Source organism: Clytia hemisphaerica, unplaced genomic scaffold (genome assembly GCF_902728285.1).
Source record: "Clytia hemisphaerica strain Z4C2 unplaced genomic scaffold, Clytia hemisphaerica genome assembly, whole genome shotgun sequence".
Taxonomy (NCBI): domain Eukaryota; kingdom Metazoa; phylum Cnidaria; class Hydrozoa; order Leptothecata; family Clytiidae; genus Clytia; species Clytia hemisphaerica.
In genome coordinates this window covers 127,590-143,627 of record NW_027103311.1, presented here as the reverse complement: position 1 = coordinate 143,627, position 16,038 = coordinate 127,590, and the positions used below count along the sequence as shown (strand labels likewise).

The 16,038-nt window shown below is 39.1% G+C and overlaps 1 protein-coding gene across 1 annotated transcript; it reads left to right on the top strand.

The window, feature by feature from the left end:
* The first annotated feature begins 7,694 nt into the window (after nucleotides 1–7,694).
* On the top strand, nucleotides 7,695–9,512 carry LOC136813229 (uncharacterized). The gene has a single exon (XM_067069746.1). The coding sequence runs from the start codon at nucleotides 7,695–7,697 to the stop codon at nucleotides 9,510–9,512; it is 1,818 nt and encodes a 605-aa protein (XP_066925847.1).
* The last annotated feature ends 6,526 nt before the right edge of the window (nucleotides 9,513–16,038 follow it).

Here is a 16,038-nt window from a genome sequence, read left to right as displayed (position 1 = left end):
TTTGTTTTCTTCCTCTCGCTTCGTGTGTTTTTCGTTTTTGATTTCTCTCGCCTATCTTTTCAAAAAATATTCGACAGTGCGTTTTGCCTAGAGGTGGACGATAATTCATTACATGCACCACTGGCAAGTCTTCTAAGAGCTTTTAAAATTTCTACACAATACGTACCACTTAAACAATAGACGTATTGGGTTTAAAAATTTTGAAAATTATCAGAAGACTTTCCAGTGTTGCATATCATGAAATATCACCCCGGCATTCTTTTGAGAACCCTACACCAGGGTATTCTCTGGCGTCCGTCAGTAACGTAAATAAAGGTTGGGATACACAGGGACGAGATTGAAATAAGGCAAAAAAAATTCTAGTTACCTTTGTGGACTCATAAATCTGCTTCAGGAGACCTACAGTGCATTGGAGTTGTTGAGTACCCCCAGCCGCTTGATAAATGCCTTCGTTTACCATCTCAGAGTGTCCGAAGTGCTTATATACCAACTCTTTTTCTTTGTCTGAAAGTTCTAATCTTGCCAAAAGTGAGGCGACACGGTGCCTGTTTTTTGTTCGATTAAAAGCACCCTTGAGTGAAAGCTTTTCAATAATCTCGTTAATAGAATGCCAACCACTTCCATGACCTTCGCCATTCATGGTTACAGGAAATGAATTGTTTTTAGCAACACCAGTAGCAGCTCTGACTTCAGGATCAGCTAAATGCTTGATAGATCGATGCGTTTCAGAAGGGAATTAAGCATTTAACAACGGCAGCTCCTAGATTACAATAATATGCGTCAGATATCTTCAGTGATAATGGGTCCACTTTGGCCATTGTTGAGTCACAATCTTGCAAAAGTAGCTGTACATCTTCTTCTTTTGGAACCTGACCGGGTTTTCTTAAGACGGTATTTCGTTGGTAACTGACCGCATAATACGTATCTCCGAAAAGATCATTTTCAAAACTCTTCAAGACCTACAAATAAGAACAGTAAGAATAATTTTCCAGTGGTCTATTGATACATCGTTGTTTCAAGTATAGCTTTATTTGTCAACATGCCTTATTACGAGTTATAGTTATGACGAATGAGAAAAACAATTGAGTAGCTTACAAAACGGCTAAAAATTTCTGTAGGCCATAAATTTCGCAGAAATCCCAATTAAATCCTACAAAAAATTCCAGCTCAAACAATTGAAAAATATGTTCACTAGACAAAATTTGATTAAATTCCAAATTGAATTGATTTAACTAGACTTTATTCAGATATTTTGATGACTTATCATCAAATGGCAAGAAATAGCTGGGGAAGCAAATAAGAAGGATACCCCCCCCCTAAAAAAAAAGAAGAAAAAAAGAAAGAGATAAGGAATATATGGTATAAAAAGGGGCGTAAAGGACTTAAAATTTTAATAGAGAAGTGGTGTTCCAATAACTCTCTATTTTATACAAAGATCAAAACATTAAACATCAAAAATTCTTACAAGTTACTCGGTTTTAGTTCTGAAAGTGAAAAATACATCATATTATACACCTTAAGGAACATCACCACAAAATTTGATCTGCGGTCTTGATTGGTAATCAGATAGTGCCCAATTAAAAACTTTCCAGTAAGCTTAATCATATTGAATATGTATATGTAAAGTTTGAGTCCTGACTTTTGATCGACTACAGCTGTTGAACCTTCTTCTACTTCTTTTTGTGTCATTATCTCAACTACTTTGGCCAGGATGGGAATCCCCTCTCTTCGATACATATCAGATGCATTCCCAGCAGTTTGGGTTTTGTAGCAATCCAAAAATGTCAAATACACACGGGCCATGAGACGCATCCGTGAACGTACAGTTTTTTGTTTTCAACAATCTTGTCAAGTTTTCGTTTTATAGCTGTGTGCGAGCGGCTGCCGACCATCAGGATGATCTCATCTGTCTTGATATAATTACCAACTGTATCAAGATTTAGAGTGTTTAAAATTGCCTTGAAACCGTCATCAAACTCTTCAATTTGGTTTGTGTTTTTTTCGATGGCAACAACAGGAACAAATGGATTAATGCCAGAGTCAGGGCATTTGTGCCTGGCCTTGAAAGATTTTGACAAGAATTTTTCGCAGCCAGTACACATCACTGGCGGTTCCGTGCTTTCTGATTTTCTTTCTCTTTCAAATTTTGGGGCCCCATCTTGGATTAGTTTCAAATTGAGCCGTTTGATTCCTTCTCTCCGAAATACCCCAATATGATAATCTTGCTGAGTTGGTCTCATTTTGAGTAAAGGTATCACCCTTGGCTCCTGAGAATGTTTGGTAAGAATGTGTCTCTTTAAACGGACATGGGGTTTCTTTGATATCGGGCAAAATATGCAGGGTCGAGGAGGTTTCTTGTACGTCTTTACTTCTTCATCCTCGTTGATGGTTTGTAGAGGTTTGGCTTTTGTCAGTCCTTTGTCAATATTGGGTTCAAAAAGACTCACACAAATGTTAGAAGAACTTTTGCATGATTCTTGCATTGAAGTCTCAGCAATGGGATGACTCTCGCAAGAATTCGAAGCTTCCGATGGTTTAAGAATTGCAGGAATTTCATTGATTTGAATTGACACCTCGTCTACATTGATTGGGAAAGGCTCTGCACTTTCTAAAACTTCAGCCTTGGCAAGATTTGCATCTGGGTTTGATTTTGGTGTCAATGTATTGGTGTTGAGAGCAACAAGGCTATCAAAAGTGTAAGCACTACCTCCGTTTGGCAAATATTCATTGGGGTGGGAATCAGGTTGTAATTTATCATGATCAAAAATGCTTTCGTCTTCATCAGTTTCAATCACCGACACAGATACATTCAGTGCTAGTCCAGAGTCATTAATTGGTGTATATGTGACAACATCCTAAAAGATAAAGATATTGTAGGTTGTTCAAAAGAGCAAAGTATTTAGCAATATTTTTACGATAAACCTTCAAAAATAGGTGCTTTTGTAAATTTGACACTGTAGCATGTATGAAAGTGATTTTTGATTTTTTTTAAGGTTTTGGAAGGTAAAAGAATATACTATCTGAAAATATCAACAAAAATCGAAAAACAACAAAAATTTACCAGAAACTGATTTGAAGACACACACAAAAAAGCAAAAAGCAAAAAATTAAGAACCGGCCTAAGAGCCTGGTGAGGTTACCCTAACCGAGTACAGGAAAAAATGAGAAAAAGTATGCTACTACATATTACATTTTAGCAAAAATTGCCAGGTATAAGAATCTGTTCATGAGAATGTCAAATATGTCGCATGGTTTTTAGCAGGCCGGAGATTGAAATTTTCCAACCGATGATGACAAGTTACCGGTAGACAAAAATCTGACCGCTCAGTAAAAATAATTTTTTCACTCTATTATTCCCCACAAAACTTCAGGAAAAGTCATAACTTTTCAAGACCGCAGCTCTACTGGTTGGCTCACAGCATAAAAAACTGGTGGTGGGGGCTTACCAAAACCCCTAGTAGGGTTAAAATATTTCAATTGTAAAAGCACAATTTTATGTGAAAAAGTATTTTTAATTTCACTCTAGTTCATTACCTGCGTTGCCTCTTCCCTATTCTCTGGTTCTTGGTCTTTTTCCTTCTCCTCTATGTTAGAACACAAGTTGTCGTGAATTTTCTAAAAGGAAGGGAGACAAATTGTGCTTGTATGTAGATTTCTTATAAATAAATCAATTGAAGAGGCAGAAAATCTCTTTTTTTTAAAAAACAACAGTTTCAGTCACCTTTACAAGGACATTTTCCCTTCAAAACTTAGAATCTTTTTCTCGCAAAAATCTGTTTTCAGTAGAACGCATTGTTGCTTTTACTAACCTGGTGGCTCTAAGTATGGCATTTTGTACCCAAGTGGAACAAAGTGATTTCACAAAATTCAAATGTTAGACCACCACGGTATAAATCCATCTTACTGCCTATATACATTTAGTGCCCAAGAAAAGGCCAAAATTGTCTCACAAATGCAAGAATTTTCACACCTTTTGGAAGCTAAAGTAGTATTTTAATCGTGTTTATGGGTAAGTTGTAAAGATTTTTGAGAAAGTCAATTAACTTATTACATTGTTAAAGTTCTTTTTGTCAAAATCTTTACCCCTATCTTTAAACCTATTCCCCCTTTTTTTCAGTACCCCTCCTTACGTTTAGTAACGAATAGCTGAATAATAGGCATACCATTGCATCTAGCCCTATCAATATGGCATCATCATCATTGTCACTAGATTCACTGATCTCCATCTAGAAGAGAACAAATCAAAGATTAAAAGAAAATTTGAACACTTACATAGCAAAATTTTTTTCCTTTATTTACTGCTACAATTACTTTGCAAGATAAAGTCTGAAAAGCATTTATATAAATCCATACGTTTTCTATACACTCCTTTTTTAATTCTTTGTCATTCTTGTATTGTATCTCCAAATAAATAATGTATGACGTTGTATATTGCGAGAATAATGCAAAAACATGTTATGTATAAGAAATTGAATATTGACACCAGAAATTTTCAAACTTCAACCTTAAAAAAACCACCGTGCCACCAAAAGATTTTCATACTGCTCACGTCTAACATATGTCAATCTCAGCTCTTCTCGGAGAAATGTTCGATATATGAATTTTGTGTCATTATAAGCATTTGGTTTAATTTTATTCCTCTGATGATTTTGTTATCTCACCAGATTTCATAAATGTATTTGTTTGATATTCTAGCATTTATTTTCAAACTTTTGGCCAGAAAAAGTACGAATAGGAAAAGTTATAGAACTTGTTAGAAATAAGAGTATTAATCATTTTTCAAAATCAGAGTCCTTCCAGCCGCCATGACAGTTGTCCTTTGCGGACAAAGCCTGTACATCGATTGTTTTCTGAAACAATGGAAATACAATACTCTCCACCGTTTCATTCGATGTTTATCCAGAGTCTCTATAATAAATCCATGATAAGGTATACACCAGTTCTCCTTTGAAGTCAAGTTCTTGATAATAACGCTTGGTCTTTTTCTCCTTCTGAAAAAATAGAATTTGTATTGCAGATCTGTGTAAATATTTGAATTCGCGAAATAAAAAACGTGCCAAATTTTCAAACTCAATCAGTCTGTTGTGATATTTTGTTTCAAACAAAGATGGCAAAGCGATTTAGTTTATGTATATTTTCTACTAAATGTTGTCCCACCAGACCTTAATTTAGAGCAATGGAAGTTCTGCTATGAGATTACTGGGTCCTTAAATTACTACTCTCGGCCGCCCCCCCCCCCCGCTAATTAATTTTTCGAAAATTTTCCAACCAGGACATTCTTATTTCAACCCCCCCCCCCGCTTATTAATTTTTTAGGAAAATGTTTTTGAAAGATTCCTCTTTTTTCCTAATTCAGCTGTCTTAGCCTCCTTTTCAAAAGTTTGCCACCCAGGACATTTTTATACCAACCCCCCCCCGCTTATTAAGTTTTGAGATTCTAACCCCCCGCTTATTCCAATCCCCCCCCCGGCTATTAGGGACCCCCGAGCTAGTAATATGTATCAAAGTATCAAACAGGAGTTATTGTGGACCAATATCTCAGACATTTGAAATTTGTCTTTTGTCTACTTTTGGTCATTTTAGCCACTTTGTCAAAAGAAGTGTATATTATAACAACCAATCAAAAGTGGCTATGCATTTTAGAACAAAAATATGCAAAGGCTGTGGTATTTAATCATTTTAGGCTCATAGGAAAAGCGCAATCGTTAAAGGGGTGATAAGTGATAAATTGTTGATAAATTCTTAGAGGTGTCTAAAATTTGAATATTCAATGTGTTTAGATTGACAATGAAAACTGGAATGATGGAATAACAGCTGAAATTGTCATCGAAAAGCCAGATCAAGTCAATGAGGACCTCGTAGCTCCTAATTTGCCTATCAATCAACAGGACCTCGTAGCTCCTAATTCGCCGCCTATCAATCAACAGGACCTCGTAGCTCCTAATTCGCCGCCTATCAATCAACAGGACCTCGTAGCTCCTAATTCGCCGCTTATCAATCAACAGGATCTCGTAGCTCCTAATTCGTCTATCGATCGATAGGAATTCGTAGCTCCTAATTTGCCGCCTATCAATCAACAGGAATTTGTAGCTCGTAATTTGCTTATCAATCAACAGGAATTCGTAGCTCCTAATTCGCCGCCTATCAATCAACAGGATCTCGTAGCTCCTAATTCGCCGCCTATCAATCTACAACAGGACCTCGTAGCTCCTAATTCGCCTATCGATCGACAGGAATTCGTAGCTCCTAATTTGACGCCTATCAATCAACAGGAATTTGTAGCTCCTAATTTGCTTATCAATCAACAGGGCCTCGTAGCCAATCACCACCAGCCAAATAACCAAGCTCCGTTTTATGGATTTCACAGCGTGAAATCTCGCTAGATCTAATCCTGCTAAGCGACATACTCGTATCCATAACTAGAAGCCGTCGCTTCTAGCCCTCCTCTTTTTCTACATACTCAACGAAGACGCGGAAGCTCTAGACATCAAGGTATTTAATTTGTGGTTTATTTCCCCTTTTATCTATATAATCGAGAGTCATATTACTACCAAGTATAGTTCAAAATAAAGGAACTAAGCAGAGGTTTATAATACCTCTTATATGTCGATACGGACAGATAAATTCCATGTCAATTTGGACAGATAAATTACTTCACCATTAAGGTGGTTAGAATGCCTTTAAAGGGCAGAGATCTGAAATGTTCTTTTTTAAATATCATTTCAGTATGGACAAAACTCCAGAGAATTCAACACAAACAAAGGACAAGGAAACCCCTAGCCCAACACTAGATGACTTAGAGAGAGCCCATGAGGAAGAACTTCAACCCCCGACAAAGAAACAGAGATTTGAACCGTCTTATGTGGATGACACAGAATGGAGTTTGCCGGCCGACATGGCAGATTATTTCGTTAAACAGTGTTCGAACTTCATTAAACCAACTGAGATCGAGGAGCACATTACGTCTTTTTGCCCTCCTCCCAAAAACATTGGCAAGGTCAAACTACTAGACAGTGCCTTCAAGGAAATTCTTTATGAGACCGGAAAAAAGGCTATCATTGACCAGGATGAGGTATTAATGAATGTGCAAGCCCGTATTTGGGACGTCCTAGGTCCCTTCTCACGATTGTGGTTGGGGATGGAGACGGACAAGGACAACCCAGAGAAAAAAGAGTCAACATCAGAGGAGATGAGGGAGGGCATGGCAAATGCCTCAACTCTTTATGAGAAAACGGTAACCCTGATTGGCCAAACGGTCAACAATCTCCTATATCAACGGCGCTTCAATGCCCTCAGTGCTCTTTTTAATGACAAGAAGAAAGCCAAGTCCATGATCAAGGAACTCAAAGAATTAATAAACAATGATGATACCTACCTATTTGGGGACAAATTTGAGGAGAAAGTGATAAAAACACAAAAGATGAAAATCAAAACAAAACAAGCCTTGAAGGACAACAGTAACCAACAGCAATCAAGAAGGACCCCTCTCGGGGCCGCCTCCTTTCCAACCGATCGAGGGGAAGGGGGCGTGGAGGTTTTAACTCATACTATCGATCTTTCCAAACAGACTCAAGTAACAACAACAACAACAGTAACCATTTAAACGATCGGTAATTGTATTGCTAGACTTCAGCAAGGCATATGACACCGTGGCAAGAGTACGCATGAACGGGACCCTAGGAAAGGCAGTAACCATGCACCAAGGACTCCCACAAGGATCCGTACTCTCACCAATATTGTTCCTGTTCTACATCAACAATCTCGCTAAAATCCTACCACAAGAGACAACCAACTCCCTATTCGCCGACGACGTAACGCTACTGGCAACAGCAAACACCCTAAAGGAAGCTGAGGAAATATGTCAAAGATCGGTAGATGTCGTAGCTAGATGGTCCAAAGAGTGGAAAATCGCCCTCAATTCCGATAAAAGCGAGTCGAGCTTTTTCTCAAATTCAACGAGAGAAACGGCCGAAAAATGGACACCTGCTATCAAAATAGATGATAAACCAATCAAATACAACCCAACCCCCCGTCTCTTGGGAGTGATACTAGACAGATCCTTAAGCTTTGGCCCACATGTAGCAAGCATTGAAGAAAGAGCCGCACCAAAACTGAGAACGATCTCCTACCTTTCCAATACAAAGTGGGGGTGGAAGAAAAACTACCTGAAACAGATATACACCGCCAACGTCAAACCCATCATCAACTATGCAGGATTCGCATGGCAGCCATGTCTCTCCGCTACCCAAATCAAAAACCTAGATAGGGTCCAATACCGCGCATTAAGGAAAATAACGGGCCAGACACTCAACACACCATGTGAAGCACTCCTCCTAGAATCTGGGGAACAAAGCCTGAAAACCCAATTCGAACAAAATACCATCATCGCAGCAGAAAAGGCACTCAGACTCCCCCACGATCACCCACGACGACTCGCGTATGAGCAAACAAATCGGTCCAAACGAATCAAAAGAACGAGCTGGGGGACGACTGCAAGGGATCTGCTAACCAGACTCCCAGACCTGGACGACATCGAGAACAGAAAACCTCTAGACTACTTCACCCACCCACCTTGGTTATCAAATCCAAACATCGAAGTATTCAGCTCACTACCTGGCATCAAGAATAAACATGCAAATCAGGATCAAATCCTTGAAGCAACCTTGACGCAATTACGTTCCCTCAACCCAACATATACCATCTACACAGACGGGTCTGCTATGGCGGGAACAACCGATGGAGGAGCAGGATTAGTGGTGACAACAGATGACCCTGCTGAAATAACACCTGTCACCATCATAAAGACCAAAGGGGCGAAGTTCACGAGTTCATATGAAGAAGAAGTCCGTGCCATGGAACGAGCAGCAGAGTGGATTGCAGTAAATACAGAAGACGATGATTCGATCGTGATTGCGACCGATAGTCAATCCCTATGCCAAGCTCTCCAACACAACAACAGAGAGGTAGATGCCATCATACAACGTTTGAGCCAAACGAAGGCAAAAATCACAATTCAATGGCTGCCCGGACACAGTAACATACCGGGGAACGAGGCAGCTGACAAAGCTGCAAAAGAAGCGACAAAGCTAGAAGGCGTCCACCAGACAACCAGCATTAAGTGTGCCCGCACAATAATAAAATCCAATATCAAAGACGGGGACCCGGAACGCCCTTGGCTGAAAGAAGTCTATTCAAAATATTCAATGTCAAAAGAGAAAGCAGTGAAGACGAGGCACGACCAGGTAGACCTGGCACGAATTAGATGTGGTAAACACCTTGCCTTCGCTGCATACGATCACCAACTTCACGAAGAAGTAGACCCAAAATGTCCTCACTGTGACCACCAGCAGCACGATCTCCAACACTGGTTTTTGGACTGCCCGGGCACACGTGAGGCCCGTTTCGAAATCTTTGGCGAGGAAGTCGACGATGGACTTAGCTTGCTGACGAAACGACCAGAACAGTCAATCGCTCTGGCGAGGAGGACTCTCCTCGGAGCGAGAATCAACTGACGAAGCCAATACACACACACACACACACACAACAACAGTAACTTTAGAGGCAGAGGTAAGAACTATTTCTCTACCACTGTTTCAAATAGTACTCAACCAAGTTTAAGGTATGTCCACCCAGGGGTTCGATGCCTATTTCAAGAGGATCCAGTCCAGGTCAAGGGATTGGCAGGAAGGTTAGGGTCCTTTCTAGAAAATTGGAAACAACTCACCAAAGATCCTTCTATTTTAGGCCTGGTTCAGGGTTATCAGATTCCCTTTATACACAAACAGGGTCCATGGCAAGGGGTACCTCCAAGGGAGTTAAGAATGAACAAGGTGGAAGATCAGATTGTTACGGAAGAGGTAGAGAACTTGTTAAAGAAAGGGGCGATAGAAGTGACCTCACCCTGCCCAGGCCAGGTTTTAAGCACTTTGTTTACAGTGAAGAAGAAAGACAAAGGTTACAGACCAGTCATCAATTTAAAATTTGTAAACTCACATATCCCCTATCAACACTTCAAGATGGAGGGTTTGCATCTCATAAAGGATCTCTTAAACAAGGACGATCTAATGATAAAACTGGATTTAAAGGATGCATATTTCAGCGTTCCATTAGGTCCAGAGTCCAGGAAATTTGTCAGGTTCGAGTGGAAAGGCAAACTTTACCAATTTCTGTGTATGTGTTTCGGGCTTGGTCCAGCTCCAAGACTTTTTACAAAATTGATGAAAGTTCCTGTGACTATTTTGAGGAAACTCAATATCAGATTGATTGTCTATCCAGACGACATTCTAGTAATGGGCAGCTCTATGTCGGAAATTCTGATGGCCAGGGACACTTTGATTTTTCTCCTTCAGAGTCTGGGTTTCGTGATAAATATTCAGAAGTCTCACTTACAACCATGCCAGGAGATAGAGTTTTTGGGGGTGATAGTCAACTCCTCCAAGATGGAATTGACTTTACCATCAGAGAAAGTAGAAAAAATCCTAAATCTATGCGAAAAACTCTTGTCTCAGAAGGTGGTCAGTATTTTGGAGTTAACAAAACTTCTAGGGAAGCTAACTTCTTCAGCAGTAGCAGTGTTAGCAGTGCCTCTACACTACAGAAAGATACAAAGGAGTCAAATAAATGCCCTTTGGAAGTCTCAGTCGTATCACACCAACATTGTACTCCCCGAGGAGGTGAAGTTAGAACTGAAATTGTGGTTGGAAAACCTGAGACTCTCAAACGGGAAGTCCTTGTTGACACCAGAACCAGACCTAGTTATGTCAACAGATGCCTCAAAGAAGGGCTGGGGAGTGGACTGTCAAGGTCAAAGGACAGGAGGCCCTTGGAACCAGGAGGAGAGCGGCCTTCACATAAACATTTTAGAACTGAAAGCAGCCCTCTTGGGGATAAAAACTTATACGATGAACCAACCAGGGATTCGCTCAGTGCATTTGCAGATGGACAATACATCAGCCCTTTCTTACATTGTAAAGATGGGGGGGACACAGAACAAAGTGATGATAGACTTGAGCCAGAAGTTATGGGATTACTTGATATCCAAGGGGATCACGATTACTGTAGAGTATCTCCCAGGGAAGCTAAATGTAACAGCAGATTGGGAGTCAAGGAATGTTCAGGATTCCAGCAAATGGAGATTAGACCGGAAAGTTTTCAAAGCAATTTGTCAAGCTTTCGGGATACCTCAGATAGATCTGTTTGCGTCAAGGGTGTCCCATCAAGTTCCTTGTTACGTGTCATGGAAACCAGACCCCTTTTGTCAAAGCGTGGATGCCTTTCAGACAAGTTGGGAAAACAAGCTAAATTATGCCTTCCCACCGTTTTGTCTCATCGGTCGGGTTCTGGACAAATTTGCAAGGGAGCAAGCAGAAATGATTCTGGTGACACCTCTATGGCAGGGACAACCTTGGTATCCCAGACTCTTACAGATGTGTGTTCAACCGCCTCTTTTGATTCCTTCGTTTCCAAGTCTGTTGTTGGGCCCTCAAGCTCAACTGCATCCCCTGATGAGAGAAGGGTCTCTAACTCTAGCGGTCTGGCGTGTTTCAGGAAAACCTTGGAAACAGAAGGCATTTCAGGCAAAGCAGCAGTCCTTATATCAAATTCCAGGAGAAAAGGTTCCATCTCTCATTATGAATCGGCCTGGAGAAAATGGTCTTGCTGGGCTAGTGAACGACAGGCTGATCCCACTTCATGTTCTTTGTCTCTGATTCTAGAATTTCTGGCAGATTTGTTTGAGAAGAATTTGCAGTACAGCACTATTTGTGGATATAGGTCAGCAATTTCAGCTTATCATAATCCAATTGAGGGGCAACCAGTGGGTCGTCATCCTAGAGTTAGTGCCCTGTTGACGGGTGTCTTTAATTTAAGGCCACCCCTGCCATAGTATACGTTTGTATGGGATGTCTCTGATGTTTTGAATTACATTAGACAAATGCCGGTTGATGACTTGATCTCAAATGAAGACTTAACCCTAAAACTGTCATCGCTTTTGGCTATCGCATCAGCTAGTAGAGCGTCTGAGATCTGTTATCTAGACATTAGGTATTTGGTTAAAGGGAAAGATTCTTATGAGTTTCACTTCGTTAAACTCACCAAGTCCTGGAGGAGAGGCAAACCAAGACCAAAAATATGTTTTCATTTCTTAACAGAAGAACCAGAACTTTGTATTTGTAAGACTATAGACCAGTATTTGACAAGATCAAAAGAATGGAGATCAGATCAGGATACCCAACTTTTGTTAAGTCATATAGAACCCCATGGCCCAGTGGCAGTGGGGACTGTTTCTAGATGGCTAATGGAACTGTTAGGTTTGGCGGGAATTGATACAAAAAAATTTTCTGGTCACTCTACTAGACACGCTTCTACTTCCAAAGCTAAATTAGTTGGGATACCCTTAAAAGAAATTGCTAAGAGGGGTCAATGGTCGTCAGATTCTATGTTTAGGAACAGATACTGCCAGGAGGTTAAGGTTACGGAAAGGTCAAGGGCATACGAAAATAAACTGTTTAAGAAAGCTTTGAACAAGGAGGCTAGAAGCGACGGCTTCTAGTTATGGACACGAGTATGTCGCTTAGCAGGATTAGATCTAGCGAGATTTCACGCTGTGAAATTTGGAATTGTGCAAGGGCGCGAAGCGCCCGCAGTGCAATTCCGATTTTACTAGTGAAATCGAAGCTAAAGATCTAATCCTGTCCTCCCTCCCTACCCTACTTATCATAACCATTATTATGTTTCATTTCCTTCAGGTGGTTTTCATCGTGGACGACGTGGTCGTTGGAATTGAACAACGCATCATTTTAGCAGTATTATTAGGATTTTTTTTTTGACATGTACTTAGCTTGTCTTTGAAAGATGTTTCAATCTAAATTATATAACTGTGTACAATTCTCTTGTGTAAAATCCAACTATTTCTTCAAAATTTCGAAAAAAAAAAAATAAATAAATAAATAAATAAACATAGGCTTTCGCTTGTCTTCTAGTTATGGAAACGAGTATGTCGCTTAGCAGGATTAGATCTTTAGCTTCGATTTCACTAGTAAAATCGGAATTGCACTGCGGGCGCTTCGCGCGCTTGCACAATTCCAAATTTTATGTCATGAATGCTGGAAATGTTATCAATATTGGTAGAGGACGTGGACGTGGCGGACGTGGACGGCAAGCGCATAGAAGAGCGAATGCCCGTAACAGACTGATAGATTTATTTCATCATCAGTTAGATATGTTTTACTGGTATTGAATTTTTTTTTTATTTAGGTTTCCGTTTTTAGATTAAATTTATATATATTATAGAAAAGATGGTATGAATTATTGATAGATACATTTCTTGCGAAGACGATGAAATTTGATAAACCTAATGTTAAAAAATGTCCTTCCAATATCCTTCCTATTTATTTCCACAATAAAGGTCTTGAGTTTATTCAGCTCAAAAAAATTCTTCACAAACCTTGTGTGAATTCAAAACTCCCTGAAAAACTTCAAGAAGATCCACCATCAATTGTTTATTCTCTAATTCCTACGATCAGAAATAAAATCTTTAATTAGAAAGAAACTGTTGATTCCATCAATACAACAGACCTAGAAACTTTTGGCACCAACCTTACATAATGTGATTGTCATAACTCTTCTTTTATTGATCAACACCATGGTCATGTCATGACTGGGGATCTAAGTTTCATTAAAAATAATCATTTGCGAAAATTGATATCTAAAGGACCAAATTATCGCGAACCCCGAAATATCAGTTGGAATAAATGTAGAGATATTATTTCTGGTGGTTTGGATAGTTTTGTGAATAAAACTTCCGCCAAAATTAATGAGACAAATGAAAATTTTCTTCCGTGGAAAGATGAAGTATTAAACCAGGTTGATGCTAAGATCTCATCCCTCAAAAAGAAGACCAAGTAGAAAAAAGATGTCATTGACTATTTAAATGAACTTCACACAAATTTTGTTATTGTTCCCATTGATAAAGCTGCTAATAACGTTGCATTTATTTGTAAACGTTTTTATATTGAAGTGATTTTGAAGGAGATTGGGATATTGGGTACAGGAAATGAAACATACGTTAGGATTGATCGGGGTAAGGCAGAAATTGTAAATGAAAATGTTGGTTTTTTCTAAACGCCTTCATCTTGCTGTTTCTGAGAAGGACTTGGATCTTCCTAGTATCTATTGGACTCCAAAGAAACACAAGAATCCAACAGGTAAACGATTTATCATTGCTTCTAAACATTGTTCAACCAAAGAAATTTCCAAATCAGTTAGTCTTGTTTTTTCAAGTTGAAAATTTTCATACTAAAGCCAAGTTTTTGAGTCATTACAACAAGTTTTGGGTACTTCAAAATTGTGAGCCGGTTTTAGAGTCTCTTAACCGAATCAATAAAAAGAAGAATGCTAAATCAATTTCGACCTTTGATTTTAGTACATTGTACACAAAGATTCCTCATGACAAGCTGATTAAAGAACTTTCAGAAGTCATTGATTTTGTTTTTGATACTGGCAATTGCAAATACATCGCTATTTCAAAAAATGATAAAGCATACTGGTCAAAGACAAAACCCAAATCTTTCTGTGTCCTTACTCAAAATTCGTTGAAGCATCTTATTAAAAATTGTTTTTTCAAGGCAGGTGACATTATTATGTGTCAGGTGATAGGAATTCCCATGGGAATTGATCCAGCACCGTTTTGGGCTAATCTCTTCCTCTACCAATATGAACAACGGTACACGAGTAAGCTCATCGAGGAAGATAAGGTTAAAGCTCGCCATTTTCATTCAACAAAGAGATTCATTGACGATTTGTGTGCTATCAATGATGGGAACTTGTTTCAATCTGTGTATGGAGAAATCTATCCAAATGAACTTGAACTCAAAATTGAACATTCTGGATCTCATGCTTCTTTTTTAAACCTAGATATTTCCATCAACGATGGGATTTTTATTTACAAGTTGTTTGATAAGCGCGACGCTTTTCCTTTTTCTATAGTTCGAATGCCACATAAAGATAGCAACATGCCTGAATCCATTTTTTATTCTTCGTTTGTTGGTGAAGTTCTCAGGATTGCTCGATCAACGTTACTTTTCGAGGACCTGAAAGTTAAAGCTAAAGTTTTCATTGAAAGAATGCGCTGTCAGGGTGCTGATAACGCAAAGCTAGATTGCAGTCTTCATAGGGTGATCGCGTGGGTGATCGTCCGTCATATTTCAGAATTTGCAAGATTTCAAATTTCTCAAGATTCAGTCGTTCGCCAGCTTTTGCGGTGAGCGGTCACGGGTGTACGGGGCTTCGAACCGGGTTCTAGTACGACTTTTTTTAAATTCTCATTCTTTTCCCACTCTTTCCATCTTCTTCTTTGAACTGTAAAATGTGTGTGAGAGCCACAGGGTTGGATAGTGGCGATCCAATCCCAGTTCCTTCCCATCTAGTATGCTTTCTACAACGTTGTGGCAGAAACGTGTCAAAGGAATGGCAACTTTGTCTAGTAGAAAGTACAACTCTTTTTTCATTGTTTTTTTAGTTTCTTCGGCTGGTTCCGTGGAGTTTAAGTTTTAGTTTATTTTATATTTGCGCGCGTTTCATACTTTCACTAAACACATCTTTGTACATCTTTTTATCTGTGGTGGTGTCTAGCTAACACTGCTTGGCCTACCTACACAACCCTATTTCCATCATATAGGAGGATATTTTCACAAATGGCCGAAATCCTGTGTAGGTGAAAACTGAGGAACAGATAATGTGTTTTCTTGAAAAAATTTTTGACTCATATTGAGTTACTTCTTTCCATCTTAACTCATATTGAGTCGCTTTCTTCCTTGTAGTCACTTTAGATCACTAGTTTTGCATTGATGGATGTCTATGTCATCATTTTTTCCTCTTCAATTCCAACCTGATTGATTTTCTGTGAATGTTCATTCTAGATTTTTGTTGTATTCATATTGTCTTTTTGTTTTGTGAGTTTTGTCTTTATACTTCTTGACTATATATATATATCTGTTTTATAATATTACACGTTTTTTTTAAGAAACTACTAGATTTAAC